The 27,752-nt window shown below is 38.8% G+C and overlaps 1 protein-coding gene across 4 annotated transcripts in view; it reads left to right on the top strand.

Annotated features, from left to right (window-relative positions):
• Positions 1-27,752, top strand: part of TUBGCP5 (tubulin gamma complex associated protein 5) — a 102,146-nt gene that overhangs the window by 44,847 nt on the left and 29,547 nt on the right. For 3 of the 4 annotated variants that reach the window (XM_027571918.1, XM_027571917.1, XM_027571920.1), the window contains exons 7-13: positions 8,954-9,071; positions 9,825-9,914; positions 14,982-15,075; positions 15,576-15,822; positions 23,631-23,833; positions 25,086-25,201; positions 26,948-27,216. In XM_027571918.1, the coding sequence (XP_027427719.1) occupies positions 8,954-9,071; positions 9,825-9,914; positions 14,982-15,075; positions 15,576-15,822; positions 23,631-23,833; positions 25,086-25,201; positions 26,948-27,216 (1,137 nt within the window). The remainder of the gene's footprint in view (positions 1-8,953; positions 9,072-9,824; positions 9,915-14,981; positions 15,076-15,575; positions 15,823-23,630; positions 23,834-25,085; positions 25,202-26,947; positions 27,217-27,752) is intronic. The other variant, XM_027571919.1, reaches the window with a different exon arrangement.

Raw genomic sequence — 27,752 nt, forward strand, 5'->3', positions numbered from 1 at the left:
TATGACCATGTGTAGGAATGTCCCCTGCGTAGACTGTGTATGCCTGGCAACTTAGGCTGGCTGACTGGAGCTGTAGCAGGTACAGGCTGGGGGCGTGGGGGCACTCTGCATCAGGGGCACCCTGATGTACAGGCCAAACAGCCACAAACCGGACTGCTCCATGTAGTGGGTGCCCTGTCAGAAAAGGTGGTGCTGGAGCAGGCAGAGGCCAGGGTGTCCCCGGGGTGCTCCACATCAGGGCCATTTTGGCAAGAGGGCTAGAGCTGTAGTCAATGCAGGCTAGACTTGTTCCATTACTTACCACACTGGGATAGCATTATTAGGAGACTTAGAGCTGGGATGTGTACGGGCAGAGGTACCACCTTGGGTATGCAGCTGGAGTTGGTGTGGGCTAGATGCCCAGGATTCACCAAGGCAACAGGCCACCTGCTCCCCTCTGTATATCAAGATGGAGAAGGAACATAAACAATGATGTTCACCAGCACCTCTGATCTGGAGAGAGTTCTAGCTATTATGTTTGGTGGATACTCTAGGGTAGTAAAAGGGTTTCCACCACTTCTAGTCTAGTAGCCCTTTAATCTGCAGCTTTTGTCTGTGACCTAGGGTGGGCATATCTTCTACTGCTCCCTCAGTACTATCTCTCCCCACTGCATTTCATAGCATCAGGGGTCAGATTCCTCTCATTACTATGTTTCTGTCCCTCCTACCCCCCCTCTCTATGGTGCTGCTATCTTTTATTGTGCAGAAGCTGTTCAATCAGCCCTGTTCTTTAGAAGGAATTACTCCATATATAGGTATACATTTGGTGTGTTTGTGGGAGGAGAGGAGTTCAGAGTCTTCTTACACCGCCATCTTGGACTCCTCTCCCTTTGGTTTTTTTATATAGATGATCATTATCGTCTACAAACAGTTTTGTCTCCTGTCAATTCTTTTATCTTGTATTTTCTTTGTGACACTTTATGGTGTCTGTTCTAGCCAGGCCTCTAGTCTGTAGAGGAAGCATCAGTGTGAAAGCAGTTTTCCTAGAGTGGGTCTCAGTCTAAGAGGGTTGCACCTGAAATTCCTCCATTGAGTGTGATGGGTTTGGTATAGGTTCTGGGTATGTGGCCTTTATCAAATTAGGACAGTTTCCTTCTATTCCTGTTTTTCTAAGAGTCTTTAATCATAAATATTGAACTGTATCAAATGTTCTTATCTGTGAGATAATCCTATATATAATTTTTCACTTTTGTTCTATTCCTACATAGATAGATTTTGTGACAGTGAATCATCCTTGAATTCCTGAGCTAAATTCCCATAATGATTCTTTTATTTTTTACATTTTTTAAAATAAGCTCTATGTCCAGTGTGGGGCTCAGTCGAACTCAAGACCCTGAGATCAAGAGTCACATGATCCACCAGCTGAGCCCCAGGTGCCCCTGGGTTAGCTATTTTTTAATTTAGGAATTTTCATTTTTATTCTTTGATGAACTTTTTATATGTCTTCATCTGGTTTTAGAAGCAAGATTATATTAGCCTTATTATCTGAATAATAGATTCTAATTCTTTAAAGCTTAGTACCAGTCCTGAGGGTTTGGGGTTTCTTGAGAACATGTTTGGTTACCATTTCAATTTCTTTCATGATTATTGAACTATTTGAATATACTGTTTGTGTCTTCTTAATCATGGGGTCATTTAAAATGGAGTAATTTTTTTCTTTATACCCAATGATACTTAATTAAATTTTGTATGTACATTTCTATATATGTATTCTAAAGAGCCTTTTTCTTTTTTTTTTTTATTTAAATTTCGTTAGTTAACATACAGTGCAATATTGTTTTCTGGAGTAGAATTCAGTGATACATCAGCCAGTGTTCATTGCAAGTGCCCTCTTTAATACCCATCCCCCACCTAGCCCATCCCCCACCCACCTCACTCCATCAACCTTATTTGTCTCTGTCATTAAGAGTCTCTTATGACTTGAATAAATAAATAAAATCTTAAAAAAAAGGAGGGGGGCACCTGGGTGGCTCAGTCGTTAAGCATCTGCCTTCAGCTCAGGTCATGATCCCAGAGTCCTGGGACCGAGCCCCGCATCAGGCTCCCTGCTCCACGGGAAGCCTGCTTCTCCCTCTCCCACTCCCCCTGCTTGTGTTTCCTCTCTCGCTGTGTCTCTCTCTGTCAAATAAATAAATAAAATCTTAAAAAAAAAAAAAAGTCTCTTATGACTTGTTTCCCTCTCTCCTTTTTTTTCTCCCTTCCCATATGTTCATCTGTGCTCTTTCTTAAATTCCACATATGAGTAAGATCATATGGTATTTGTCTTTCTCTGACTTATTTAACTAACCATAATACACACAAGCTCCATCCACCTGTTCCTAATGGAAAGATTTCGTTCTTTTTTATTTTATTATGTTATGTTAATCACCATACATTACATCATTAGTTTTTGACGTAGTATTACATGATTCAGTGTTTGCATATAACACCCAGTGCTCTATTCAGTACGTGCCCTCTTTAATAGCCATCACCAGGCTAACAAGATTTCATTCTTTTTGATGGCTGAATAATATTCCGTTGTGTGTATATATACCATATCTTCTTTATCCGTCAGTTAATCAACATTTGGGTTCTAACCATAGTTTGCCTATTGTTGATAATGCGTTGTATGCCCCTTTGAATCTGTATTTTTCTGTGCTTTGGGTAAATACCTAGTAGTGCAATTGCTAGATCATGGGGTAGTTCTATTTTTACCTTTTTTTCCTTTTTCTTCTTTTTTTTCCTATTCATTGCACTTTATTTTTTTTATTAGATTACGTTAATCACCATACATTACATCATTAGTTTTTGATGTAGTGTTCCGTGAATCATTGTTTCCGTATAACACCCAGTGCTCCATGCAGTACGTGCCCTCTTTAATACCCATCACCAGGCTAACCCTGGCTAACCCATCCCCTCACCCCCGTCCCCTCTAGAACCCTCAGTTTGTTTCTCAGAGTCCATAGTCTCTCATGGTTCGTCTCCCCCTCCAATTTCCCCTCCTGCTATCTTCTTTTTCTTTTTTTTTTTTTTTAACATATAATGTATTATTTGTTTCAGAGGTGCAGGTCTGTGATTCAACAGTCTTACACAATTCACAGTGCTCACCAAACCACGTACCCTCCCCAGTGTTTATCACCCAGCCACCCCATCCCTCCCACCCCTATCACTCCAGCAACCCTCAGTTTGTTTCCTGAGATTAAGAATTCCTCATATCAGTGAGGTATATGATACATGTCTTCCTCTGATTGACTTATTTTGCTCAGCGTAATACCCTTCAATTCCATCCATGTCGTTGCAAATGGCAAGATTTCATTCCTTTTGATGGCTGCATAATATTCTGTTATACACACACACACACCACATTTTCTCTATCCATTCATCTGTCGATGGACATCTTGGCTCTTTCCACAGTTTGGCTGTTATGGACATTGCTGCTATAAACATCGGGATGTACATACCCCTTTGGATCCCTACATTTGTATCTTTGAGGTAAATGCCCAGTAGTGCAATTGCTGGGTCATAGGGCAGCTCTATTTTCAAGGTTTTGAGGAACCTCCATACTGTTTTCCAGAACGGCTGCACCAGCTTGCATTCCCACCAACAGTGTAAGAGGGTTCCCCTTTCTCCGCATCCCCGCCAACATCTGTCGTTTCCTGCCTTGTTAATTTTAGCCATTCTGACGGGTGTGAGGTGGTATCTCATTGAGGTTTTGATTTGGATCTCCCTGATGCCGAGCGATGTTGAGCACTTTTTGATGTGTCTGTTGGCCATTTGGATGTCTTCTTTGGAAAAATGTCTGTTGATGTATTCTGCCCATTTCTGGATTACATCATTTGTTCTTTGGGTGTTGAGTTTAAGAAGTTCTTTATACATTTTGGATACTAGCCCTTTATCTGATATGTCATTTGCAAATACCTTCTCCCATTCTGTCGGTTGTCTTTTGGTTTTGTTGACTGTTTCCTTTGCTGTGCAAAAGCTTTTTATCTTAATGAAGTCCCAATAGTTCCCATTTTTGCCCTTGCTTCCCTTGCCTTTGGCAATGTGTCTAGGAAGAAGTTGCTGCAGCTTAGGACGAAGAGGTTGCTGTCTGTGTTCTCCTTTAGGATTTTGATGGACTCTTGTCTCACATTTAGGACTTTCAACTATTTTGAGTCTATTTTTGTGTGTGGTGTAAGGAAATGGTCCAGTTTCATTCTTCTGCATGTGGCTGTCCAATTTTCCCAACACCGTTTGTTGAAGAGACCGTCTTTTTTCCATTGGACGTTCTTTCCTGCTTTGTCAAATATGAGTTGACCATGGAGTTGAAGTTCCATTTCTTGGCTCTCTATTCTGTTCCATTGATCTATGTGTCTGTTTTTGTGCCAGTACCATACAGTCTTGATGATTACAGCTTTGTAATAGAGCTTAAAGTCCAGAATTGTGATACGGCCAGCTTTGCCTTTTCTTTTTCAACATTCCTCTGGCTATTCGGGGACTTTTCTAGTTCCATACAAATTTTAGGATTATTTGCTCCATTTCTTTGAAAAAAGTTGTTGGTATTTTGATAGGGATTGCATTAAATGTGTAGATTGCTCTAGGTAGCATTGCCATCTTCACAATATTTGTTCCTCCAATCCATGAGCATGGACCGTTTTTCCACTTCTTTGTGTCTTCCTCAGTTTCTTTCATGAGTATTTTATAGTTTTCTGAGTACAGATTCTTTGCCTCTTTGATTAGATTTATTCCTGGGTATCTTATGGTTTTCAGTGCGATTGTAAATGGTATCAACTCCTTAATTTCTCTTTCTTCTGTCTTGTTGTTTGTGTATATAAGTGCCACTGATTTCTGTGCATTGATCCTGCCACTTTATTGAATTCCTGTATGAGTTCTAGCAGAGCTGGGGTGGAGTCTTCTGGGTTTTCTACATGCAGTATCATATCATCTGCGAAGAGTGAGAGTTTAACTTCTTTGCCGAATTGGATGCCTTTTATTTCTTTTTGTTGTCTGATTGCTGTGGCTAGGATTTCTAATACTATGTTGAAGAGCAGTGGTGATAGTGGACATCCCTGCTGTGTTCCTAACCTGAGGGGAAAAGCTCTCAGTTTTTCCCCATTGAGATGATATTCGCTGTGGGTTTTTCATAGATGGCTTTTATGATATTGAGGTATGTACCCTCTATCCCTATACTCTGAAGAGTTTTGATCAAGAAAGGATGCTGTACTTTGTCAAATGCTTTTTCTGCATCTGCTGAGAGGATCATATGGTTCTTGTTCTTTCTTTTATTAATGTATTGTATCACATTGATTGATTGGCGGATGTTGAACCAACTTTGCAGCCCAGGGATAAATCCCACTTGGTCGTGGTGAATAATCCTTTTAATGTACTGTTGGATCCTATTGGCTAGTATTTTGGTGACAATTTTTGCATCCATGTTCATCAAGGATATTGGTCTGTAATTTTCCTTTTTGATGGGGTCTTTCTCTAGTTTGGGGAACAAGGTAATGGTGGCCTCATAAAACGAGTTTGGAAGTTTTCCTTCCATTTCTATTTTTTGGAACAGTTTCAGAAAAATATGTATTAATTCTCCTTTAAATGTTTGGTAGTGTTCTCCTGGGAAGCCGTCTAGCCCTGGGCTTTTGTTTGTTGGGAGATTTTTGATAACTGCTTCAATTTCCTTGCTGGTTATAGGTTTGTTCAGGTTTTCTATTTTCTCCTGATTCAGTTTTGGTAGTTGATACATTTCTAGGAATGCATCCATTTCTTCCAGATTATCTAATTTGCTGGCATATGGTTGCTCATAATATGTTTTTATAATTGTATTTTTTTGGTGTTGGTTATGATCTCTCCTCTTTCTTTCATGATTTTATTTATTTGGGTCCTTTCTCTTTTCTTTTTGATAAGTCTGACCACGGGTTTATCAATCTTGTTAATTCTTTCAAACAACCAGCTCCTAGCTTCGTTGATCTATTCTACTGTTCTTTTGGTTTCCATTTCATTGATTTCTGCTCTGATCTTTATTATTTCTCTTCTCCTGCTGGGTTTAAGCTTTATTTGCTGTTCTTTCTCCAGCTCCTTTGGGTGTAGGGTTAGGCTGTGTATTTGAGTCCTTTCTTGTTTCTTGAGAAAGGCTTGTGTTGCTATATACTTTCCTCTTAGGACCACCTTTGCTGCAGCCCAAGGATTTTGAACAGTTGTATTTTCATTGTCATTGCTTTCCATGAATTTTTTAAAATTCTTTAATTTCATGGTTGACCCGTTCATTCCTTAGTAGGATGCTCTTTGCTTCCATGTATTTGAGTTCTTTCCGACTTTCCTCTTGTGATTGAGTTTTAGTTTCAAAGCATTGCGGTCTGAGAATACGCAGGAAATAATCCCAGACTTTTGGTACTGGTTGAGACCTGTTTTGTGACCTAGGATGTGATCTATTCTGGAGAATGTTCCATGGGCACTAGAGAAGAGTCTGTATTCTGTTGCTTTGGGATGGAATGTTCTGAATATATCTGTGAAGTCCATTTGGTCCAGTGTGTCATTTAACGTCCTTATTTCCTTGTTGATCTTTTTCTTAGATGACCTGTCCATTTCAGTTAGGGGGGGTGTTAAAGTCCCCCACTATTACTGTATTGTTGTCGATGTGTTTCTTCTCTTTTGTTATTAATTGCCTTATCTAATTGGCTGCTCCCATGTTAGGGGCATAGATATTTACAATTGTTAGATCTTCTGGGGGGATAGACCCTTTAAGTAGGATGGAGTGTCCTTCCTCATCTCTCATTACAGTCTTTGGTTTAAAATCTAATTTGTCTGATATAAGGATTGCCACCCCAGGTTTCTTTTGGTGACCATTAGCATGGTAAATGGTTTTCCACCCCCTCACTTTCAATCTGGAGGTGTCTTTGGGTCTAAAATGAATCTCTTGCAGACAGCATATTGATGGTTCTTGTTTTTTAATCCAATTTGATAGCCTGTGTCTTTTGATTGGGGCATTTAGCCCATTTACATTCAGGGTAACTCAAAAGATACGAATTTAGTGCCATTGTATTGCCTGTAAGGTGACTATTACTGGATATTGTCTGTGTTCCTTTCTGGTCTGTGTTACTTTTAGGCTCTGTCTTTGCTTAGAGGACCCCTTTCAATATTTCTTGTAGGGCTGGTTTCGTGTTTGCAAATTCCTTTAGTTTTTATTTGTCCTGGAAGCTTTTTATCTCTCCTTCTGTTGTCAGTGACAGCCTAGCTGTATATAGTATTTTTGACTGCATATTTTTCTCATTAATGCTCTGAATATATCATGCCAGTACTTTCTGGCCTGTCATGTCTCTGTGGATAGGTCTGTTGCCAGTCTAGTGTTTCTACCACTGAAGGTTACAGATCTCTTCTCCCGAGTTGCTTTCAGGATTTCCTCTTTGTCTCTGAGACTCGTAAGTTTTACTATTGGATGTCAGGGTGTTGACCTAGTTTTATTGATTTTGAGAGGGGTTCTCTGTGCCTCCTGGATTTTAATGCCTGTTTCCTTCCCCAAATTCGGGAAGTTCTCTGCTCTAATTTGCTCCAATATACCTTCTGCCCCTCTCTCTTTCTTCTTCTGGGATCCCAATTATTCTAATGTTGTTTCGTCCTGTGGTATCGCTTATCTCTCGAATTCCACCCTCGTGATCCAGTAGCTGTTTATCTCTGTTTTTCTCAGCTTCCTTATTTTCCATCATTTGGTCTTCTATATCACTAATTCTCTCTTCTGCCTCATTTATCCTAGCTGTTACAGCCTCCATTTTTGCACCTCATTAATAGGCTTTTGATTTCGACTTGGTTAGATTTTAGTTCTTTTATTTCTCCAGAAATGGTTTCTCTAATAACTTTCATGCTTTTTTCAAGCCCAGCTAGTATCTTTAAAATCATCATTCTGAACTCTAGTTCTGACATCGTACTAATGTCCGTATTGAGTAGGTCCCTGGCAGTTGGTAGTGCCCTTTGTTCTTTTTGTTGAGGTGATTTTTTCCGTCTTGTTATTTTGTCTAGAGGAGAATAGATGAATGAGAGAACAAAATGCTAACAGGGCAACAACGTCCTCAGAAAATATACTCTAAACAAATCAGAAAAGACCTGAAACCAGGGGAAAAGAAAGGTCTTTCTGTGACCCAGAGGGTCCTCAGTCCACACTGTCCCAGTGGGGGTTCCACCCCCCTCAGCCACTGGAGCGACGTCCCTCAGCAGAGTCGACTTCTAAAAGTTCCGATTTTGTGCTCTGCCGCTCTATCACTTGCCAGAAGTGGCTGACGGAGGCCCCCTCCCCCACTATCTATCCTCCTAAATATCACCTCGGATTCACTTCTCCGCACATCCTACCTTCCAGAAAGTGGTCACTTTTCTGTTCAGAGAGTTATTGCTATTCTTTTCTTCAATCTCCTATTGAGTTTGTACGTAAGGTCAGAATGGTTTGATCCCTATCCAGCTGAATTCTTGGGACCAGACGAAATCCAGGTCTCCTACTTCTCCACCATCTTGCTCCGGTACCCCCTATTTTTAACTTTTTGAGGAACCTCCAAACTGTTCAGAGTGGCTGCACCAGTTTGCATTTCCACCCACAGTGCAAGAGGGTTCCCCTTTCTCTGTATGCTTTCCAATACCTGTTTCTTCTTGTGTTGTTAATTTTACCCCTGTCTGACAGGTGTAAGGTGGTATCTCATTGTGGTTTTGGTTTGTACTTCCCTGATGATGATGATGTTTGGTATCTTTTCCTGTGTCTGTTAGCCATCTGGGTGTCTTGTTAGAAACATGTCTATTCATGTCTTCTGCCCATTTCTTAACTGTATTACTGGTTTTATGGGTGTTGAGTTTGGTATGTTAAAGAGCCTTTTTCAATTGACTATTTGAATGGAGTCATAAATCCAGAATTGTGGCATAGTTGCTCAAGTGTTTTTTTTTGTTAACTCTCATAATTTAAACTTTTTAAATATCATTCCAGTAGATGAGACAGATGGCCGAAGCTGGCTGGAACAGCATGTGGTTCATCAGTACTGGACAACCAGATCCTCAAGGTTTCCTCATAGTTTACATTTGCACTCCAATTTAGCTGCTTTCTGGTAAGAAGCTAAGTTTTTCTTTTAATGTGTTAATAGAAGAAACTTTGATATCTTAATATTTGCTTTTGATTTATGACTTAAGTCAAATACTTTCCTGAAATTTAAGATTTTTTTTAACAATTCTAATACATTTTTCAGTTACTTAATTATTTTAAAAATGAGATTATTATTTAATTATAGTGTGTTTTTTGATTTGTTACTTTCAAAGCTGATGGATTGGTATGAATCAGGCCATGTATTTGATTTCTGTTTTAATGCACCTACTATAAAAATACAATTATTATTTTTCTAAAATAATACATAGTTTTAAACACTTGGCTAAATCAGCAATGAATATAGTAATTGGAATTGTTCTGGGGTGCCTGGGTGACTTAACCAGTTGGTTAAGTGTCTGCTTTCAGCTCAGGTCATGGCTCCAGGGTCCTGGGATTCAGCCCCGCATAGGGCTCCCTGCTCAGTGGGAAGCCTCCTTCTCCCTCTCCCCTCACCTCACCAACCCCCTGCTCGTGTTTTCTCTCCCTGTCTCTCTCTCTCAAATAAGTAAAGTCTTTTTTAAAATATTGGAATTGTTCTGAAAGTACTTCTCTGAGAGTATTACAGTTGACGTGTGGAAATGAGTATGGGAGGGCATTTAAAACATTTTACTATATTTGCTTATTGATTACTTGTTAATTACCACTAAATACATTTTTTAATGCATGTAATTTTACTTCATGAGAAACCTTTTGACATTTGATTTTTGCTGTCTAATAGGGACCAACACTTGTATAGCAGTGACCCATTATATGTTCCAGATGACAGAGTTTTTGTTACTGAGACACAGGTTATTCGGGAAACCTTATGGTAAGTCCTATTAAGCTAATTAATAGTGTAGAAGACTTTGTTACTGAGAAGCAGAATTTTGGTTTTTAATGGAAAAATATTCATGATTTCTTCACATGCATACTAGAAAATAGGCCATTAGGTTTAACCCAAAACCGTTTCTAATGGGCACCTAAACATAAATTGGGGGACTCAGAAAACCCAAACTTCAAAGTCGATTGTGAAGGTTGTGAGAATTTGGTATGTTTACTTCTTTTCCATTTTAAGTCATGTAGTATGCTATTTAATTAGATTACATCATTATTTTTTAATTACTGCATTCAGAGAAAGGCTTCTAGTATGCTAGGCAGAGTATGTCCTATACCAGAGTATGTCCAGGTCCTATATCTGGAAACCAGGAATCTACAAATTTAGGTTGTTAAAAAAAAAGAGAGAATTTAGATTGTGTTCATATAAAAATGGAAATGAGAAATGCAACATGTAGTGCTGGTACTACTAAAATTTCCAGGTTCTGGGCCTCTCTGCCACAAAGGATAATATTGACATTCTTTTTTTTTTCTTTGAAACTTCCACAACTTTTTTTTTTAATTCAATTAGCCAACATATAGTACATACTTAGTTTCAGATGTAGTGTTCAACAATTCACCAGCTGCTATTCTTTCTCCACCTTCTTTAGATTTAAGGTTAGCTTGTATATTTGAGATTTTTCTAATTTTTTGAGAAAGGTTTTTGTATTACAGTGTCCTCTTAGAACCACCTTTCCTATATCCCAAAAGTTTTGAACTTTTGTTTTCATTTTCATTTGTTTTTATGAATTTTTTACATTGTTCTTTAATTTCCTGGTTGACCCATTCATTACTTAGTAGGATGCTCTTTAACCTTCACGTGTTTGTGTTCCTTCCAGATTTCTGCGTGTAATTGAGTTCAGGGTTAAGGCATTTTGGTCTGAAAATACTCAGGGAATAATCCCAAACTTTTGGAATTGGTTGAGACCTGATTTGTGATCCTGTATGTGATCTATTCTGGAGAATATTTCATGTGCACTTGAGAAGAATGCATTTTCTGTTGCTTTAGGATGGAATGAAGTCCATCATTCAAAGCCCTTGTTTCCTTGTTGATCTCTGCTTAGATGATCTGTCCAGTGCTGTGAGTGGGCTGTTAAAGTCCCCTGCTATTATTGTATTATTATCAATGTGTTTCTTTAATTTGGTTATTAATTGGTTTATATTATTGGCTGCTCCCAAGTTAGCATAAATATTTATAATTGTTAGATCTTCTTGTTGAAAAGACCCTTTAAGTATGATATAGTATCCCTCTTTATCCCATACTACACTTTGGTTTAAAGTCTAATTCATCTGCTACAAGGATTGCTACCCCAGCTTTCTTTTGATGCCCATTAACATGGTAAATGGTTCCCTACCCCCTCACTCTCAATCTGAAGGTCTCTTTAGATCCAAAATGAGTCTGTTGTTGACAGCATATGGATGGGCCTTGTTTTTTTTTTTATCCAATCTGATACCCTGGGTCTTTTGATTGGAACATTTAGCCCATTTACATTCAGAGTAATTGTTGAAAGATGGGAATTTAGTGCCATTGTATTACCTGTAAATTCCCTGTTTCTTTAGATTGTCTGTTTCTTTCTGGTCTTTGTTACTTTTGGGCTCTCTCTTTGCTTACAGGATCACCCTTAATATTTCTTGCACAGCTGGTTTAGTGGTTTCATAATCTTTCAGTTTCTGTCTGTCCTGGAAGCTCTTTATTATCTCCTTCCATTCTGAATGACAGCCTTCCTGGATAAAGTATTCTTGGCTATATATTTTTCTCATTTAGCACACTGAATATATCATGCCATTCCTTTTGACCTTTCTCTGTGGATAGGTCTTTTGCCAGCCTAATGTTTATACCATTGTACATTACGAACCTCTTGTCTTGAGCTGCTTTCAGGATTTGCTCTTTATCTCTGAAATTTGCAAGCTTCCCTATTACATGTTGGGGTGTTAATCTGTTTTTATTGATTTTTGGGAGGGGTCCTCTCTCTCTCTCGGATTTGAAATGCCTGTTTCCGTCCCAGAGTAGGAAAGTTCTCACCTATGATTTCTTCAAATATACCTTCTGTCCCTCTCTTTCTTTCTTTTCCCGCAGGGACTCCATTAATTCTTTTTTGTTGTTTTTTGGTTTTTTTCCCCTAAAATATCATTTATTGAGTACAAACTGCTGACATACTATTAACTAAGGGTTTTACATGCTTTATAAATGTCTTGAAAACAAACAAGGTAATGTAAAACATTTATTTTTTTTATGTTATGTTAGTCACCATACAGTACTTCATTAGTTTCTGATGAGTGTTCCATGATTCATGGAACATGTAACACCCAGTGCTCATTGCAACACGTGCCCTCCTTAATACCCATCACCAGGCTCACCCATCCCCCCATCCCCTCCCCTCTAAAACCCTCAGATTGTTTCCCTGAGTCCATAGTCTCTCATGGTTTGTTTTCCCCTCTGATCTCCCCCACTTCAGTTTTCCCTTCCTTCCTCTAATGTCCTCCATGCTATTTCATATGTTCCACATTTGGGGGCTCCAATAATTCTAATATCGTTTCATTTTATAGCGTTGCTGGTTTCTCGATGCCTCCCATCATGGTCCACTATTTGTTTTTCCTCTTTTCCTTGGCTTCCTTCCTTTCTGTCAGCTTGTCTTTTATGTCACTTACCCCTTCTTCTGCCTCATTTACCCTAGCTGTTAGAGCATCCAATTTAGATTGCATTGCAGTTAGAGCATTTTTCAGTTCGGACTGATTAGATTTCATTTCTGCACTAAGAGATTCGCTAGTGTCTTTTATGCTATTTTCAAACCTCGTTAGTAACTTTATAATTGTTATCCTGAATTCCAGCTCTGATATCTTACATCCATATCGATTAGATCTGTAGCAGAGTATTACTTCTGGATCTTTCTTTTGTTGTGAATTCCTCCTTCTAGTCATTTTGCCCAGAGAAGAATGGATGAATGAATGAGCAAAATAAAAAATACCAACCTTGACCCAATCTAAATACACACTAGACAAATCCCAGGAGGTAAGAAACCAAAACAGAGTAGAAAAAGAAGGAAAGAGAAAAAAAGGGGCAGGGGAAGAAAGAATATAATCTCCCAGGGTGGACAAGACAGGGTGATCCACTTGGTCCTGAATGTATTTTGGTCTGTGTGTTAGAAGACACTAGATTCCCAAAATTGTAAAGAGAATTATAAAGTTCTGTCTTACAGAGAAAACTTATATACATACAAAAATAGAAATGAATACAGTGAGTAGAAGCCAAAATTGAAGAATATATCTAAAAAATGTAAAAAATGAAAGTTTAAAAAAGGCTTAAAAACAAGTTGAATTAAAATAAGAAACTAGTTGAAGAGGGGAAAAAAGAAAAAAAATGAAATGGAAAATTTTAAACTGAAAGATAAACAAATCATGAGAAAATACCTCAAATTCTATATACTATTTTCCCCTACCACTGGAGTTTTACAGTCCTGTTTCATCCATAAACTTGCTTTTCACCTGTTCTTCCAGCTAGTCCTCTGGAGGAGGGGCCTGCTGTGCTGATTGTCAGGTATCTTTGCCTGGGCAGAGTTGCATTGTTCCCTTGCCAGGGTGCAGGGCTCAGTGTAAGCTGTTTCTTTGTGTGGCTTTTGTTCCCAGCAGGCTTTCCATTCCTCTTTAGAGGGTGCAAATAAAAATGGCCACACCCCCATCTCCAGCCCCAGAGTTGAAAGATCTCACTGTTTGCCAAACTCTGCAGACTCCTGCTGTGCGTACCCACACTGATCCTCCCGGGGAAAGGCAGAGGGTTGCCAGGTCACTGTCCTTTGCAAGGCCCCCACATGGAGAGCAGTCATGAGATCAGGCAGTGGTTCACGGTTTATGGCAAACTGAGCTGAGAACTCCCTCCTGGGCTTGCTGACTGTAACCGGTTTCCCAGCTCCAATGCTTGGGAACTCTGCCAGCTCAGGTACCCCCATTCTTTCTGGCACCCTGGGGATATTAAGCCCATAGTGTCCCACCTACGATTCTGCCCTGCTTCACCACAGCACCTTTCAGGCAGGGACATCTCTCACTGTAGCAGATTTCTAAAAGTTCTGCTTTTTTGCCCTCGGGGGCTATATCACTTTCCAGTAGCCAGCTTTCGGAGGCTCCCTTCCCTGCCATTTATCTCCCGATAAATCCCCTCAGTTTCACTTCTCCATAATCCTACCTTGCAAAAAGTGGTCGCTTTTTTATTTGTAGAATTCCAGCAATTCTTTTCTTACATCTCAGGTTGAATTCATAGGTGTTTAGAATGATTCAGTAGTTATCTAGCTTAATTCAGGGGACCAGATGAAATGAGGTCCCCTACTCTTCCATCATCTTGCCTCTCCTAGTATTGACATTTTTAAAAATGGAAAGATCTGTTTGGGCCATCACACAGGTGAAGAAATGCTTTGACAACACTATTTTGACTTCTCTCTAAGATGATATTGACAACACTATTTTGACTTCTCTCTAAGATGATTCAAATATCTTGAATCTTAAGGTAATCGGATAAAAAGATTGATGCCTTCTATTTTCTAATTATCTGACATCTTTGCCCCAACCCCCAATTCTGAATCTTTCATTAAAATCTCTTAAGCATTGTTTGCAATTTTTAAAAGGATGGAGCTAAGAGTGTATTATGCTAAGTAAGTCAGTCAGAGAAAGACAAATACCATATAATTTCATTCATATGTGGAATTTGGGAAACAACAGATGAATGTGTGGGAAGGGAGAAAAAAAGAGAAGGGGGAAGGCAAACCATAAGTGACTCATAACAATAGAGAAAAAAACAGGGTTGATGGAGGGAGATGGGTGGGGTATAGGCTAATAAGAAAGGCAGTTCTTATGATGAGCGCTGGGTTTTATATGTAAGTAATGAATCACTAAATTCTCCTGAAACCAGTATTACACTATATGTTAACTATCTAGATTTTAAATAAAAATGTATAAGAAAAGAAATTCTTAGACATTACTGTAATGAATATTTTTGTAGACTTAAAGTACATTCATCTTTTTTATTTCATTTCAGGTTACTTTCGGGGGTAAAAAAACTCTTTATATTTCAGTTGATAGATGGGAAGGTAACTGTGAGAAACAGTATTATGGTAACTCATTTGACACATGTAAGTTATTTGTATTTATTATAGTTAATATTAAATAATAGGACTTATGTAAACTGTGGTTCTGTAACTTTAAAACATTTTGCAATATTAAAATTAATTATTAAATATACTTAAGATCCAAAAGGCAAAATTAAATTTTGTATCTTTGCAGTGCTAGAGAATTCTTTAATATTTTTGTTATATTTACATTTAGTTTCAGTTTGTATTTTCTGCTTTTCAATTCTGTCAATTCTGTATTAGGAAGCTGTGTACTATAAATTTTTTGCTTGTAGTACATTTATTTACCTTATATGTGGTTTTAAAAAGTATAAGCCATGATTCTATATTCATTCTGTAGAAATTAATGCTTACATTATTTACTTTGAGTATAAAACTTTGCTTTATTTTTCTTATATTAAGCATACTATTTAAAACAGTCATAAAATAAATATTTTAGTGAAGGAATATGTATTTGAATGTTCCTAGAACACTTCAAATTTTGCGGTTTGCTTCTTTTATAGAGCTGTTTACGATCAGTGCTAGAACAAATAGCAGCATATGGCCAGGTTGTGTTTCGACTCCAGGAGTTCATCGATGAAGTAATGGGGCACAGCTCCGAAGGCGTGTTACCTGGAAATGGTTCTCTTCCTAAGAAGTTGACTGAAGCTCCCTTTAGGACATACCAGGCTTTCATGTGGGCCCTATACAAATACTTCATTAGTTTCAAAAAGGAACTTACTGACATTGAGAAGTACATCATCAATAATGGTATTTAAATCTCCTTCCCTTTTACTCATAACACACATAAGTCATATTTTGAATGTCATCTATGTTATTAATTGATACACTGTTTATAAATAACATGAAAAATAAGTAATATGATCATTTTAAATCATTTTAAATTTGTATTTTAAACCATTCATTCTCTAAAAATCCAAATTATACGGAAAGTTTACAGTGAAAATTTTTCTTCCTGTGCTAGTTCTCCAGCCAAGTACTCAGTTCCTCTCCCCAGAAGCAACCAAGTCATAAGTTTCTTTTGCATCCTTCCAGAAATAACTTAAACATATGCAAGTAATGCATATTCATATATACATACCTAGAAGTCTGTTTACTTCTCCAAATTATTTTATAATTTAAATTTTGAGGATTATACCATACAAAAATGTAAAGAGCCTCCTCCTTTTTTACAAGTATTTAATTCTGTGAATATATCATAGACCAATCCTCTTTGGATGAACATTTAAGTTGTTTCTGATCTTCAATTGCCAACAGTGATATAGTGTACACAGCAAGTTATAGCATAAATTCTTTTTCTGTCAATATATTTTATTTTTTTATTTTTTTTATTTTTTTATTATGTTATGTTAGTCACCATACAGCACTTCATTAATTTTTGGTGTAGTGTTCCATGATTCATTATTTATGTATAACACCCATTGCTCCATGCAGTACATGCCCTCCTTAATACCCATCACTGGGCTAACCCCTCCCCCTGCCCCCCCCAACTCTAAAACCCTCAGATTGTTTCCCGGAGTCCATAGTCTCTCATGGATCGTCTCCCCTGCCAATTCCCCTGCTTCAATTTTCCCTTCCTTCTTCTAATGTCCTCCATGCTATTCCTTATATTGCACATACAGGTGAAACCATACGATAATTGACTTTCTCTGCTTGATTTATTTTGCTTAGCATAATCCCCTCCGATTCCATCCATGTCGATGCACATGATGGGTATTTATCCGTTCTGATGACTGAGTAATATTCCATTCTATATATGTACCACATCTTCTTTATCCATTCATCTGTGGAAGGGCATCTCGGCTCTTTCCACAGTTCGGCTATTGCGGACATTGCTGCTGTGAACATTGGGGTGCATGTGCACCTTCTTTTCACAATATCTGTATCTTTGGGGTAAATACCCAGTAGTGCAATTGTTGAGCCATAGGGTAGCCCTCTTTTTAAATTTTTGAGGAACTTCCATACTGTTTTCCAAAGTGCTTATACAAGCTGGGATTCCCACCAACAGTGTAAGAGAGTTCCCCTTTCTCCACACCCTCTCCAACATTTCTTGTTTCCTGCCTTGTTAATTTTGTCATTCTAACTGGTGTAAGGTGGTATCTCAATGTGGTTTTGATTTCAATTTCCCTGATGCCTAATGATGTTGAACATTTTTCATGTGTCTGTTAGACATTTGTATGTCTTTGGAGAAGTTCATGCCTTCTGCCCATTTTTTGATATGATTATTTTTTTGGGTGTTGAGTTTGAGAAGTTCTTTATAGATCTTGGATACCAGCTTTTTATCTATAGTGTCATTTGCAAATATCTTCTCCCATTACATGGGTTACCTCTTAGTGTTCTTGACTGTTTCCTTTGCTGTGTAGAAGTTTTTTATCTTGATGAAGTCCCAAAAGTTCATTTTCAATTTTGTTTCCCTTGCCTTTGGAGACGTATCTTGAAAGAAGTTGCTGTGCCCAGTGTCAAAAAGAATACTGCTATGTTCTCCTCTAGGATTTTGATGGATTCGTGTCTCACACTGAGGTCTTTCATCCATTTAGAGTTTATCTTTGTGTATGCTCTAAGAGAATGGTCGAGTTTCATTCTTTTGTATGTAATGGTCCCATTTGCCCAGCACCATTTACTGAAGAGACTGTCTTTTTTCCATTGGGTATTTTCTCCTGCTTTATTGAAGATTAGTTAACCATGACTATAGAGTTGAGGGTCCATATCTGGAGTCTCTATTCCGTTCCGTTGATCTATGTGTCTTTTTTTTGCCAGTACCATGCTGACTTGGTGATCACAGCTTTGTAATATACCTTGAAATCAAGCAACTTGATGCCCCCAGCTTTGGTTTTCTTTTTCAACATTTCCTTGGCAACTCGGGGTCTTTTCTGGTTCCATGCAAATGTTAGAATTGTTTGTTCCAGCCACTGGTATTTTCATTACAGTGCCATTGAAGGTATACATTGCTCTAGACAGAATACACATTTTTTTTTAAATTTATTCATTCGAGACACAGAGATACAGAGAGAGAAAGAGCCCCAACAGGGGGAGAAGCAGAGGAAGGGGGAGAAGCAGACTCCCCGCTGAGCTGGGAGCCCAATGCAGGGCTGGATCCCAGGACCCTAGGATCATGACCTGACTCTGTCAGACGCTTAACCATCTGAGCCACCCAGGCACCCCCAGAATACACATTTTAACAATGTTTATTCTTCTGATCCATGAACATGGAGTGTTTTTCCATCTTTTTGTGTTTTCTTCAGTTTCTTTCATAAGTGTTCTGTAGTTTCTAGAGTATAGATCCTTTACCTCTTTGGTTAGGTTTATTCCAAGGAATCTTACGGTTTTTGGTGCTATTGTAAATGGAATCGATTCCCTAATATCTCTTTCTACAGTTACATTGTTCGTGTAGAGGAAAGCAACTGATTTCTGTGCATTGATTTTGTATCCTGCCACATTACTGAATTCCTGTATGAATTCTAGTATTTGCAGGTGGAGTCTTTTGGATTTTCCACATTAAGTATCATGTCATCTGTGAAGAGAGAGAGTTTGACTTCTACTTTGCCAATTTGAATACCTTTTATTTCTTTCTATGGTCTGATTGCTGTTGCTAGGACTTCTAGTACTATGTTGAACAATAGTGGCCATAGGGATCCTTGTCATGTTCCTGATCTTAAGGGAAAGGCTCTCAGTTTTTCCCCATTGAGGATGATATTTGCTGTGGGCTTTTCATAGATGGATTTTATGAACTTGAGGAATGTTCCCTCTATCCCTATACTCTGAAGAGTTTTAATCAGGAAAGGATGCTGTATTTTGTCAAATGCTTTTTCTGCATCAATTGAGAGGACCATGTGGTTCTTGTCTCTTTTATTAATGTGTTCTATCACGTTGATTGATTTGTGAGTGTTGAACCACCCTTGCATCCCAGGGATAAATCCCACCTGGTCATGATGGATAATCCTTTTAATGTACTGTTGGATCCTATTAGCAGGATCATCTTGAGAATTTTGGCATCCATATTCATCAGGGATATTGGCCTGTAATTCTCCTTTTAGATGAGGTCTTTGCCTGGTTTGGGGATCAAGGTAATGCTGGCCTCATAGAATGAGTTTGGAAGTTTTCCTTCTGTTTCTGTTTTTTGAAACAGCATCAGTAGAATAGGTATTATTTCTTCTTTGAATGTTTGGTAGAATTCCCCAGGGAATCCATCAGGCCCTGGACTCTTGTTTTTTGGGAGGTTTTTGAACACTGCTTCAATTTTGTCACTGGTTATTGCTCGTCTATTCAGGTTGTCTATTTCTTCCCCTTTCAGTCTTGGCAGTTTATAGGTTTCCAGGAAGGCATCCATTTCTTCCAGGTTGCTTAATTTATTGGCATACAGTTGTTGATAATAATTTCTAATAATTGTTTCTATTTCCTTGGTGTTAGTCATGATCTCTCCCCCTTCATTCATAATTTTATTAATTTGGGTCCTTTCCCTTTCCCTTTGGATAAGTCTGGCCAGTGATTTATCGACTCATTAATTCTTTCATAGAACCAGCTTCTAGTTTCATTGATCTGATCTACTGTATTTCTAGTTTCTAATTCATTGATTTCTGCTCTAATCTTAATTATTTCTCTTCTCCTGCTTGGCTTAGGCTTTATTTATTGTTCTTTCTCCAGTTCTTTAAGGTGTAAAGTTAATTTGTGTATTTGGGATTTTTCTGTTTTTTTGAGTGAGGCTTGGATGGCTATGTATTTCCCCCTTAGGACCGCCTCTGCAGTATGCCATAGCGTTTGGACTGATGTGTTTTCGTTCTCATTGGTTTCCATGAATTCTTTGAGTTCTTCAGTTTCCTGGTTGATCCAATCATTCTTAAGCTGCATGGTCTTTAGCTTCATGTTTGAATTTCTTCCAAATTTTTTCTTGTGATTGACTTCCAGTTTCAAAGCATTTGTGGTCTGAGAATATGCAGGGGGTAATCTCAGTCTTTTGGTATCAGTTGAGACCTGATTTATGACCCAGTATGTGGTCTATTCTGGAGAAAGTTCCATGTGCACTCGTGAAGAATGAGTATTCTGTTGTTTTAGGGTGGAATGTTCTATATATATCTATGAGGTCCATCTAGCCCAGTGTGTCATTCAAAGGTCTTTCTTCTTTGTTGATCTTCTGCTTAGATGATCTGTCTATAGCTGAGAGTGGAGTGTTGAGGTCTCCTACTATTAAAGTACTATCAATAGGATTCTTTATTTTGGTTAACAATTGGCTTATATAGTTGGCTGCTACCATGTTGGGGGGGTAGATATTTACAATTAGTAGATCTTCTTGTTGGATAGACCCTTTAAGAATGATATAGTGTCCTGTATCTCTTACTGCAGTTTTTAGCTTAAAATCTAATTTGTTTGATACGAGAATTATTACCCCAGCTTTCTTTTGAGGTCTGTTGGCATGAAAAATGGTTCTCCATCCCCTCACTTTCAGTCCAGATGTATCTTTAGGTTCAAAGTGGGTCTCTTGTAGACAGCATATGGATGGGCATATCTTTTTATCCAATCTGCAACCCTGTGCCATTTCACAGGAGCATTTAGGGCATTCATGTTGAGAGTGATTATTGAAAGATACGATTTTGTCATCATGTCGCCTGTGAAGACCTTGTTTCTATAGATTGTCTCTGTAAATTTCTGGTCTATATTAGTCTTGGTGTCTTTCTTCTTTTATAGAACCCTCCTTAATATTTCTTGCAGGGCCCACTTGGTGGTCACATATTCTTTCAGTTTCTGCCGGTCTTGGAAGCTCCTTGTCTCTCCAGCCATTCTGAATGACAGCCTTGCTGGATAAAGTATCCTTGGCTGCATGTTCTCATTTAGTACCCTGAATATGCCTTGCCAGCCCTTTCTGGCTTGCCAGGTCTCTGTGGACAGGTCTGACCTTACTCTGACGTTACACTGATGTTCCTCCCTCTGTACATAAGAAATCTCTTTCCCCTAGCCGCTTTCAAGATTGTTTCCTTGGATCTAAGATTTGCAAATTGTACAATTATATGTTGGGCAGTCGGTCTGTTCTCATTCATCTTGGGAGAGGTCCTCTCTGCCTCTTGGACACGAATGCTTGTTTCCTTCCCCAGATTAGGGAAATTCTCATCTATGATTTGCTCAAATATTTTTTCTAGACCTCTGTCTCTGCACCCCCTCAGGGATCCCAATAATTCTGACATGGAGCGTTTCATAGTGTCATTAATCTCTCTCAGTCTGATCTCTTGGGCTTAAACTGTTTTTCCCATGCCTCCTCGGTTTCCTTCTTTTTTATCATCTTATCCTGTAGCCCACTAATTTGTTCTTCTGCCTTGGGTTACCCTGGCAGTCAGAGTATCCAGTTTAGACTGCATTTCATTTGTAGCATTTTTAAGTTCGGCCTGATTAGATCTCATTTCTGCACTTAGAGATTCTATATTGTTGCTAATATTTTTCTCAAGCCTAGATATTGACTTCGTAATTGTTACTCTGAAGTCAATTTCTGACATCTTGTTTATATCCATATCCATTAGTTCTGTGGCAGAGGCCTGTAGTCTCTGATCCTTTTCTTCATTGGGGGTTCCTCCTCTTAGTCATTCTGGTGGGGACTGGTTGAGGGAATGTATAGAGTCCAAAGTATTAACCACGACCCAAGCAAGATGCACCTGTTTTATAGGGACCTTAGGATTGTCGTCCTCTTGTTCTTCCAGGATGTCTTCTGGGGGAGGGGTTTGCCGCACTGTTACTCAGACTCTGCTTAGGCAGAGTTGCCCTGCCCTCTGTTGGGGGATAGAAGGGGCCTCAGTGAAAACTGGTTTTGGGGGGATGTTGTTCTCTGGTGGCCTTCCCTGGAGGCTTTCCACGTCTCTTCCGAGAGTCAGAGCAGAAGTGACCGCATCCAAACCTCTCTGTCTCAGAACAGAGAAAAATCGCAGTCTGACCTTCACTGAGCTCTGCAGTCCACACTGTCTCCGTTTCTGTCTGCACTGCTAAAAACCACAGCCTCTCCAGTTGTGCACCCCACAGCAACACTCCCAGCAGTGGAACCCAGGTCCGGCCTGTTTCTGCCCTTTTTGCTTATAAAGCTTTGGGCCACCGGGGTGCCTGGGTGGCTCAGTTGTTAAGCGTCTGCCTTCAGCTCAGGTCATGATCTCAGGGTCCTGGGATCGAGCCCCATATTGGGCAACCTGCTCAGCGGGAAGCCTGCTTCTCCTTCTCCCACTTCCCCTGCTTGTGTTCCTGCTCTCACTGTGTCTCTCTCTGGCAAATAAATAAATAAAATCTTTAAATAAATAAATAAATAAAACTTCGGGCCACCCCCAGTCCATGTCCGCACACCTGCAGCTCCTAGATCCTGTCTGGGGGCTGCACTAAGGTCCTTTCCCTGCCTCTATCAGTCTCCAAGTCTGTGCCTTGTCCCCAGTGCAGGACGCTTTTGTGCTCCAGTGTTATATCATGTTCCCGGCGCCAGCTTATGGCGGCTCCCTCCCCCTTCTGTTTATCTTCCGATATCTGCACACAGAATCACAGCTCCCGGTTTCTTACCTCTAGACTGTGGGAGATATTTCTGTTTGTAGAGATCTAGATTTATATTCTTACATCTCAGGCTGATTTCGTGGGTGTTCAGAATGGTTTGGTAGATATCCAGCTAAATTCAGGGGATCGGTTGAAATAGGGTCCCCTACCTCTCGCCATCTTTTCCCATCCCTATAGCGTAAATTCTTAATGGAATTCCTAGGTTAAAGAGTATGTAATGGCATGTGTGACTTTGATACATATTACTACATGGTTCTCCATAGAGAATAGTTGCCAGCAATGTATATGAATACCTGTTTCCTCACACTCTTGCCAACAGTGTGTTATCAACAGTGTGTTATCAAACAGGTATAAAATGGTAACCAGTGTCAGCTTCTGCCTGCCCTCTACTTTCATTTTCAACTACTACAAAAAACAGTACCCAGAAGTCCCGGGTTCCCATCACCCAACTTCCCCCAATAATTCCCACCTTAACATAATTATATTATGTTATCCAAACTAGGAAATTGACATTGGCACAATACATTAATTGATCTGCAGACCTGACATGAGTTTCACCAGTTTTGCAGGTACTTGCTATTTTGTGGGGAGGGGAGTAATATCTTCATGTATAGTTATACTTTATCACAGGTATATATTTGTATATTCGTGTATTCACTTCCATCTTCAGGATACAGAGTTCTGCCATCCCCATGAAAAAACTTGTTCTTTGTAGTAACCACCCCCTCACTAATAGAGTAGCCCCCTGAAGTCTGTTTTTTATTTGCCGGGTATAGTTTTAATTTTTCTTTTATAATTGAGGTCAAGTATCTCTATATGTTTAAGAATCACTTTTATTTTCTTTCCCCTTAACTGTCAGTTCTTTTATACATTATTTGTCTTCTGAGCTGTTTTTTTCTTTCTTTAGGGAAATTAGCTCCTTATGATGTGAGATTAAAACCCACCACCCTCCAGTTTGCCATGCCTTTCCATAAGTGACTTAGCATTTATATCACATTCTCAGTACAGATAATCTTCCTTGCTAATGACTTTGATTTCTTAATATTTTGCAGACACTACGATAACTCTTGCCATAGTCGTGGACAAGTTGTCACCTCGACTGGCTCAGCTCAAAGTTCTGCATAAAGTATTTAGTACTGGAGTAGCAGAAGTTCCACCTGACACTCGAAATGTTGTTCGGGCATCTCACCTACTCAACACACTGTACAAGGCCATTCTTGAATATGACAATGTTGGAGAAGCCTCTGAGCAAACGGTATGTAAGACCTTTGTCCTAAGTTGTATGATTCCATTCTGTTCAGCCAAAGGAGTGGTAGATAGCCTGTTATAGCTCTTTGTAAAAATAGTGCTTAAATCACACTGTGTCAGACAGCTGTTCAGAGTTTTTAAATTAGCTTCTAAATTCAAGGCTACAGGAAACTGGCTTGGCTTTAATCACAGAGATCATGGGGAGGATGCAGCAAGGACAAAACAAAACATAAAAGCAAGATGTGAAAAATACCTAGCTGGCTTCTATAGATATTTGCAATAACTCTTTTCAATAAAAATACAAATCTATTATATAAGGTATCTAGAGTAGTCAAATTCATAGAAACAGAAAGTAGAATGATGCTGCCACAGACTGGGAAGAGGAGAAAGGGGAAGATGTTTAATAGGTACAGTTTCAGTTTTGCAGCATAATGCCAGAGATCTGTTTTCACAATAATATAAATATACTTAACACTACTGAATTGTACACTTAAAAATGCTTAATATAGTATATTTTTGTGTTACTTTTTTTTTGCCACAATTTAAAAAAATAACAAGAGACTGGAATCTAGAAACTAGAATCTAGAAAGCTGCATATTTGTTTGGATACACATTATGGGTGTGTTTCCTAGTTTGTTCATGCAATTTTGTTTTCCCACCATTTTGGTACTGCATTTCAGTATAAAACAGGTTGATTTCTTTCAGCTATGCAGTTTTTTTCCTACCGGGACCTATAGAATGAAATCATTTCCTCATTCTTAATGGACATTTTGTTAATAGCATGCTTTAGATAGGATAGCTGTATGTCAGTTTCTACTATCCAGCTTAGAACTGTTGTCCCTCTTTAACTTTCACTCTCAAGAGAGTCCTTGTATGGACTACAGACAATGTGGTCATTTCATATTTAGGTGAGTTTTCATAAGGATTTTATAGAGTATGTTTTGGATTTTTAATTTCTTTGTGTCAAAAAACAGAAATCCGATCACCTTTTAAAAGGTGTTTTAGAGGGGCGCCTGGGTGGCTCAGTTGGTTAAACATCTCACTTGATTTTGGCTCATGTCATAACCTCAGGGTTGTGAGATCAAGCCCCCTGCTTAATATTCTCTCTCCCTCTCTGCACCCCCTGCCTCGTGCACATGCTCTCTTTCTCTCCCTCTCTTAAAAAAAAACAACAAAGAACGTGTATCAGAAATGTTTAAACCTCATTTATCCATAAACAAGGGAGTTCCAAGAATTGACTATGCACACTCTGTCCTCAGGTCTCACTGCTGTTCTCTCTCTGGGTGGAAACAGTGCGACCCTACCTGCAGATTGTGGATGAGTGGATCGTGCATGGGCACCTCTGTGACTGCGCTAGGGAGTTCATCATTCAGAGGTCGGGTCCCACACACAGATTGGGAAATATGGGGCGCTGCTTGTACCTCTCTTCTCTCACAGGAAAATCACGTACTTTTGTTAATTCAGGTCTGAGGGAGACCAGTGTGAGTGACAAAGCTGTGTTTTTACCATAAACAAGTTATTTTGCATTTTTATAGGAAATGTCAGGTACCAAAAAAATATGTTTCCAAGTTTTATTATGTTAGTTTACAGCTTTTCCTAGCAAATTCTGTTTTTTAAATGGTAGTGTGTTTATGGTTGGCTGGTAGTATAAAAGGCATATTGCTTCCCATAAAATGAATTTAGGTGATATCAAATGGCTTCAACTAATTCCTATTATAAGTTATCAATAGGATAAAAATATGAAAATATTATAAAATATTCCTCTAATATATTTATTCAAATTAGCTAGGTTTTTTTATTAACCTTTTTAGTATAGTATTTAATAAAACAATTAGGGAAAATCATAATTCACTTACTATGATTTCCCCTTCAGTTAACTGATTTTTCTGAACAGAATCATACAAACTGCAACACAGAACTCTCTTAACTCGGTTTTCAGTTATGCACTCTGTTTAGATGTATGGTTTTTATGGATAGTTATCCATTTAACTCATCAGGAAGGAGAACATTAAGTCCTTACAGTTCTGAAAGGATAACCTTGTTTACACAGTGCTCATATAAATTAGCAGGCCTTCTCTAACTTAATCATGTCTGTCGTTACATTGTTTTTCATTGATCTTGCATGATAATTTTTGTGAAAATGGGATTCTGGTTGTTCTTAAAGGGTGATGAGTGAGGGGCGCCTGGGTGGCTCAGTCATTAAGCGTCTGCCTTCGGCTCAGGTCATTATCCCAGGGTCGTGGGATCGAGCCCTGCATCAGGCTCCCTGCTCAGCGGGAAGCCTGCTTCTCCCTCTCCCACTCCCCCTGCTTGTGTTCCCTCTCTCGCTATGTCTCTCTCTGTCAAATAAATCAATAAAATCTTTAAAAAAAAAAAAGTGATGAGTGACCATTGTTTCACTGTTAAAAGCAGTCCAGTTAAGAATCTATGTGGAGGGACGCCTGGGTGGCTCAGTTGGTTAAGCATCTGCCTTTGGCTCAGGTCATGATCCCAGGGTCCTGGGATCGAGTCCCGAGTCTGGCTCTCTGCTCAGCGGGAGTCTACTTCTCCCTCTGCCTGCTGCTCCCCCTGCTTGTGCTCGCTTGCTCTCTGACAAATAAATAAAATCTTAAAAAAAAAAAATCTATGTTGAGGGCCACCTGGGTGTCTCAGTCTGTCAAGTGTCCAACCAACTCTTGATTTCAGCTCAGGTCTTGATCTCAGGATCTTGAGTTCAAGCCCCATGTTGGGCTGGACATACTGGGTGTGGAGCCTACATTAAAAAAAAAAATTATATAGAAAAGAAGATGCAGAAGTCTGGAGATTACTTTTATAGGAAATGGCAAATAGGTAAATTTTTATTCTACCTCTAAAGAGAACCAAAGTGATCATATTTTGTTTAATTCCAATTCAAAAACGTCCTACTTAAATTTTACCTGTGCCATTCAGAGTATTTAACTACTTTTCTGTGTTAAACTGAAGTCAAATAAAAAGTCTGCCCCATTTTGCCTGAAGATTGCTTCATTTTACTAGTAATTGATATTACTGTGTTTTGGAATGTCTGTACAATATACCTAAGCTAGAACAGATATATTGTTTTTACTGCAGAATTGAATTTTAAAATTCTTTTGAATCTCTATAGAAACAAAAATGTTCCAGTAAATCACAGAGACTTTTGGTATGCAACTTATACACTATACAGTGTATCGGAAAAGACAGAAAATGAAGAAAAAATGAGTGATAATGCTAGTGCAAGTTCTGGCAGTGACCAGGGGCCCTCCAGCAGGCAGCATACCATGGTGTCCTTCCTCAAACCTGTCCTTAAGCAGATAATTATGGCTGGCAAGTCAATGCAGCTGCTGAAGAACCTGCAGTGTGTGGAGAGCACCACATCCCAGGACACAGCCAGAGGTAGCAGGTTCCTTCTTCATGTATCCTTCAGCATTCAGGCAACTGTTCTCTTTACTCTTGTCATCCTGAGATAGATAGTAATTATTTTGTAGTTTGAAAATTATCAAAGCCTTTTATTTTTGTGGAAATTATCACCTTGATCAAATTACTGCTCCTGATTGAAAAGATTGTCCTCCCTGGAAACTTTTAGCACTGTGTTTCAAAGGCAGTGATAGCAGTGATAATAAGTTCCACATGCTTTTTCCTTTGTCTTGATTCCTTAAAACTAGTCCTTTAAAAAATAATTTTCTGGCATTTCTTAATGTAGTGTGGCATTTAGCTGTTGAGGACCATAAATATAAACCCTGGTAGATAGGAATTTGTTGGTTTAGCAATTCAGACTTGATCATAGATTTTGAGAAAATCTTGATATGATTTATGGCCTTTTTTGATATAATTTAAGTAATATACTTCAAGTTTTATCAACTGACTAAAAAGACTTGAAAGGTATATATGTGACCTTAATTATTTGTTTGTAAATCACCTTAATGTTACAT

The sequence above is a fragment of the Zalophus californianus genome, chromosome 6 (assembly GCF_009762305.2).
Source record: "Zalophus californianus isolate mZalCal1 chromosome 6, mZalCal1.pri.v2, whole genome shotgun sequence".
Taxonomy (NCBI): domain Eukaryota; kingdom Metazoa; phylum Chordata; class Mammalia; order Carnivora; family Otariidae; genus Zalophus; species Zalophus californianus.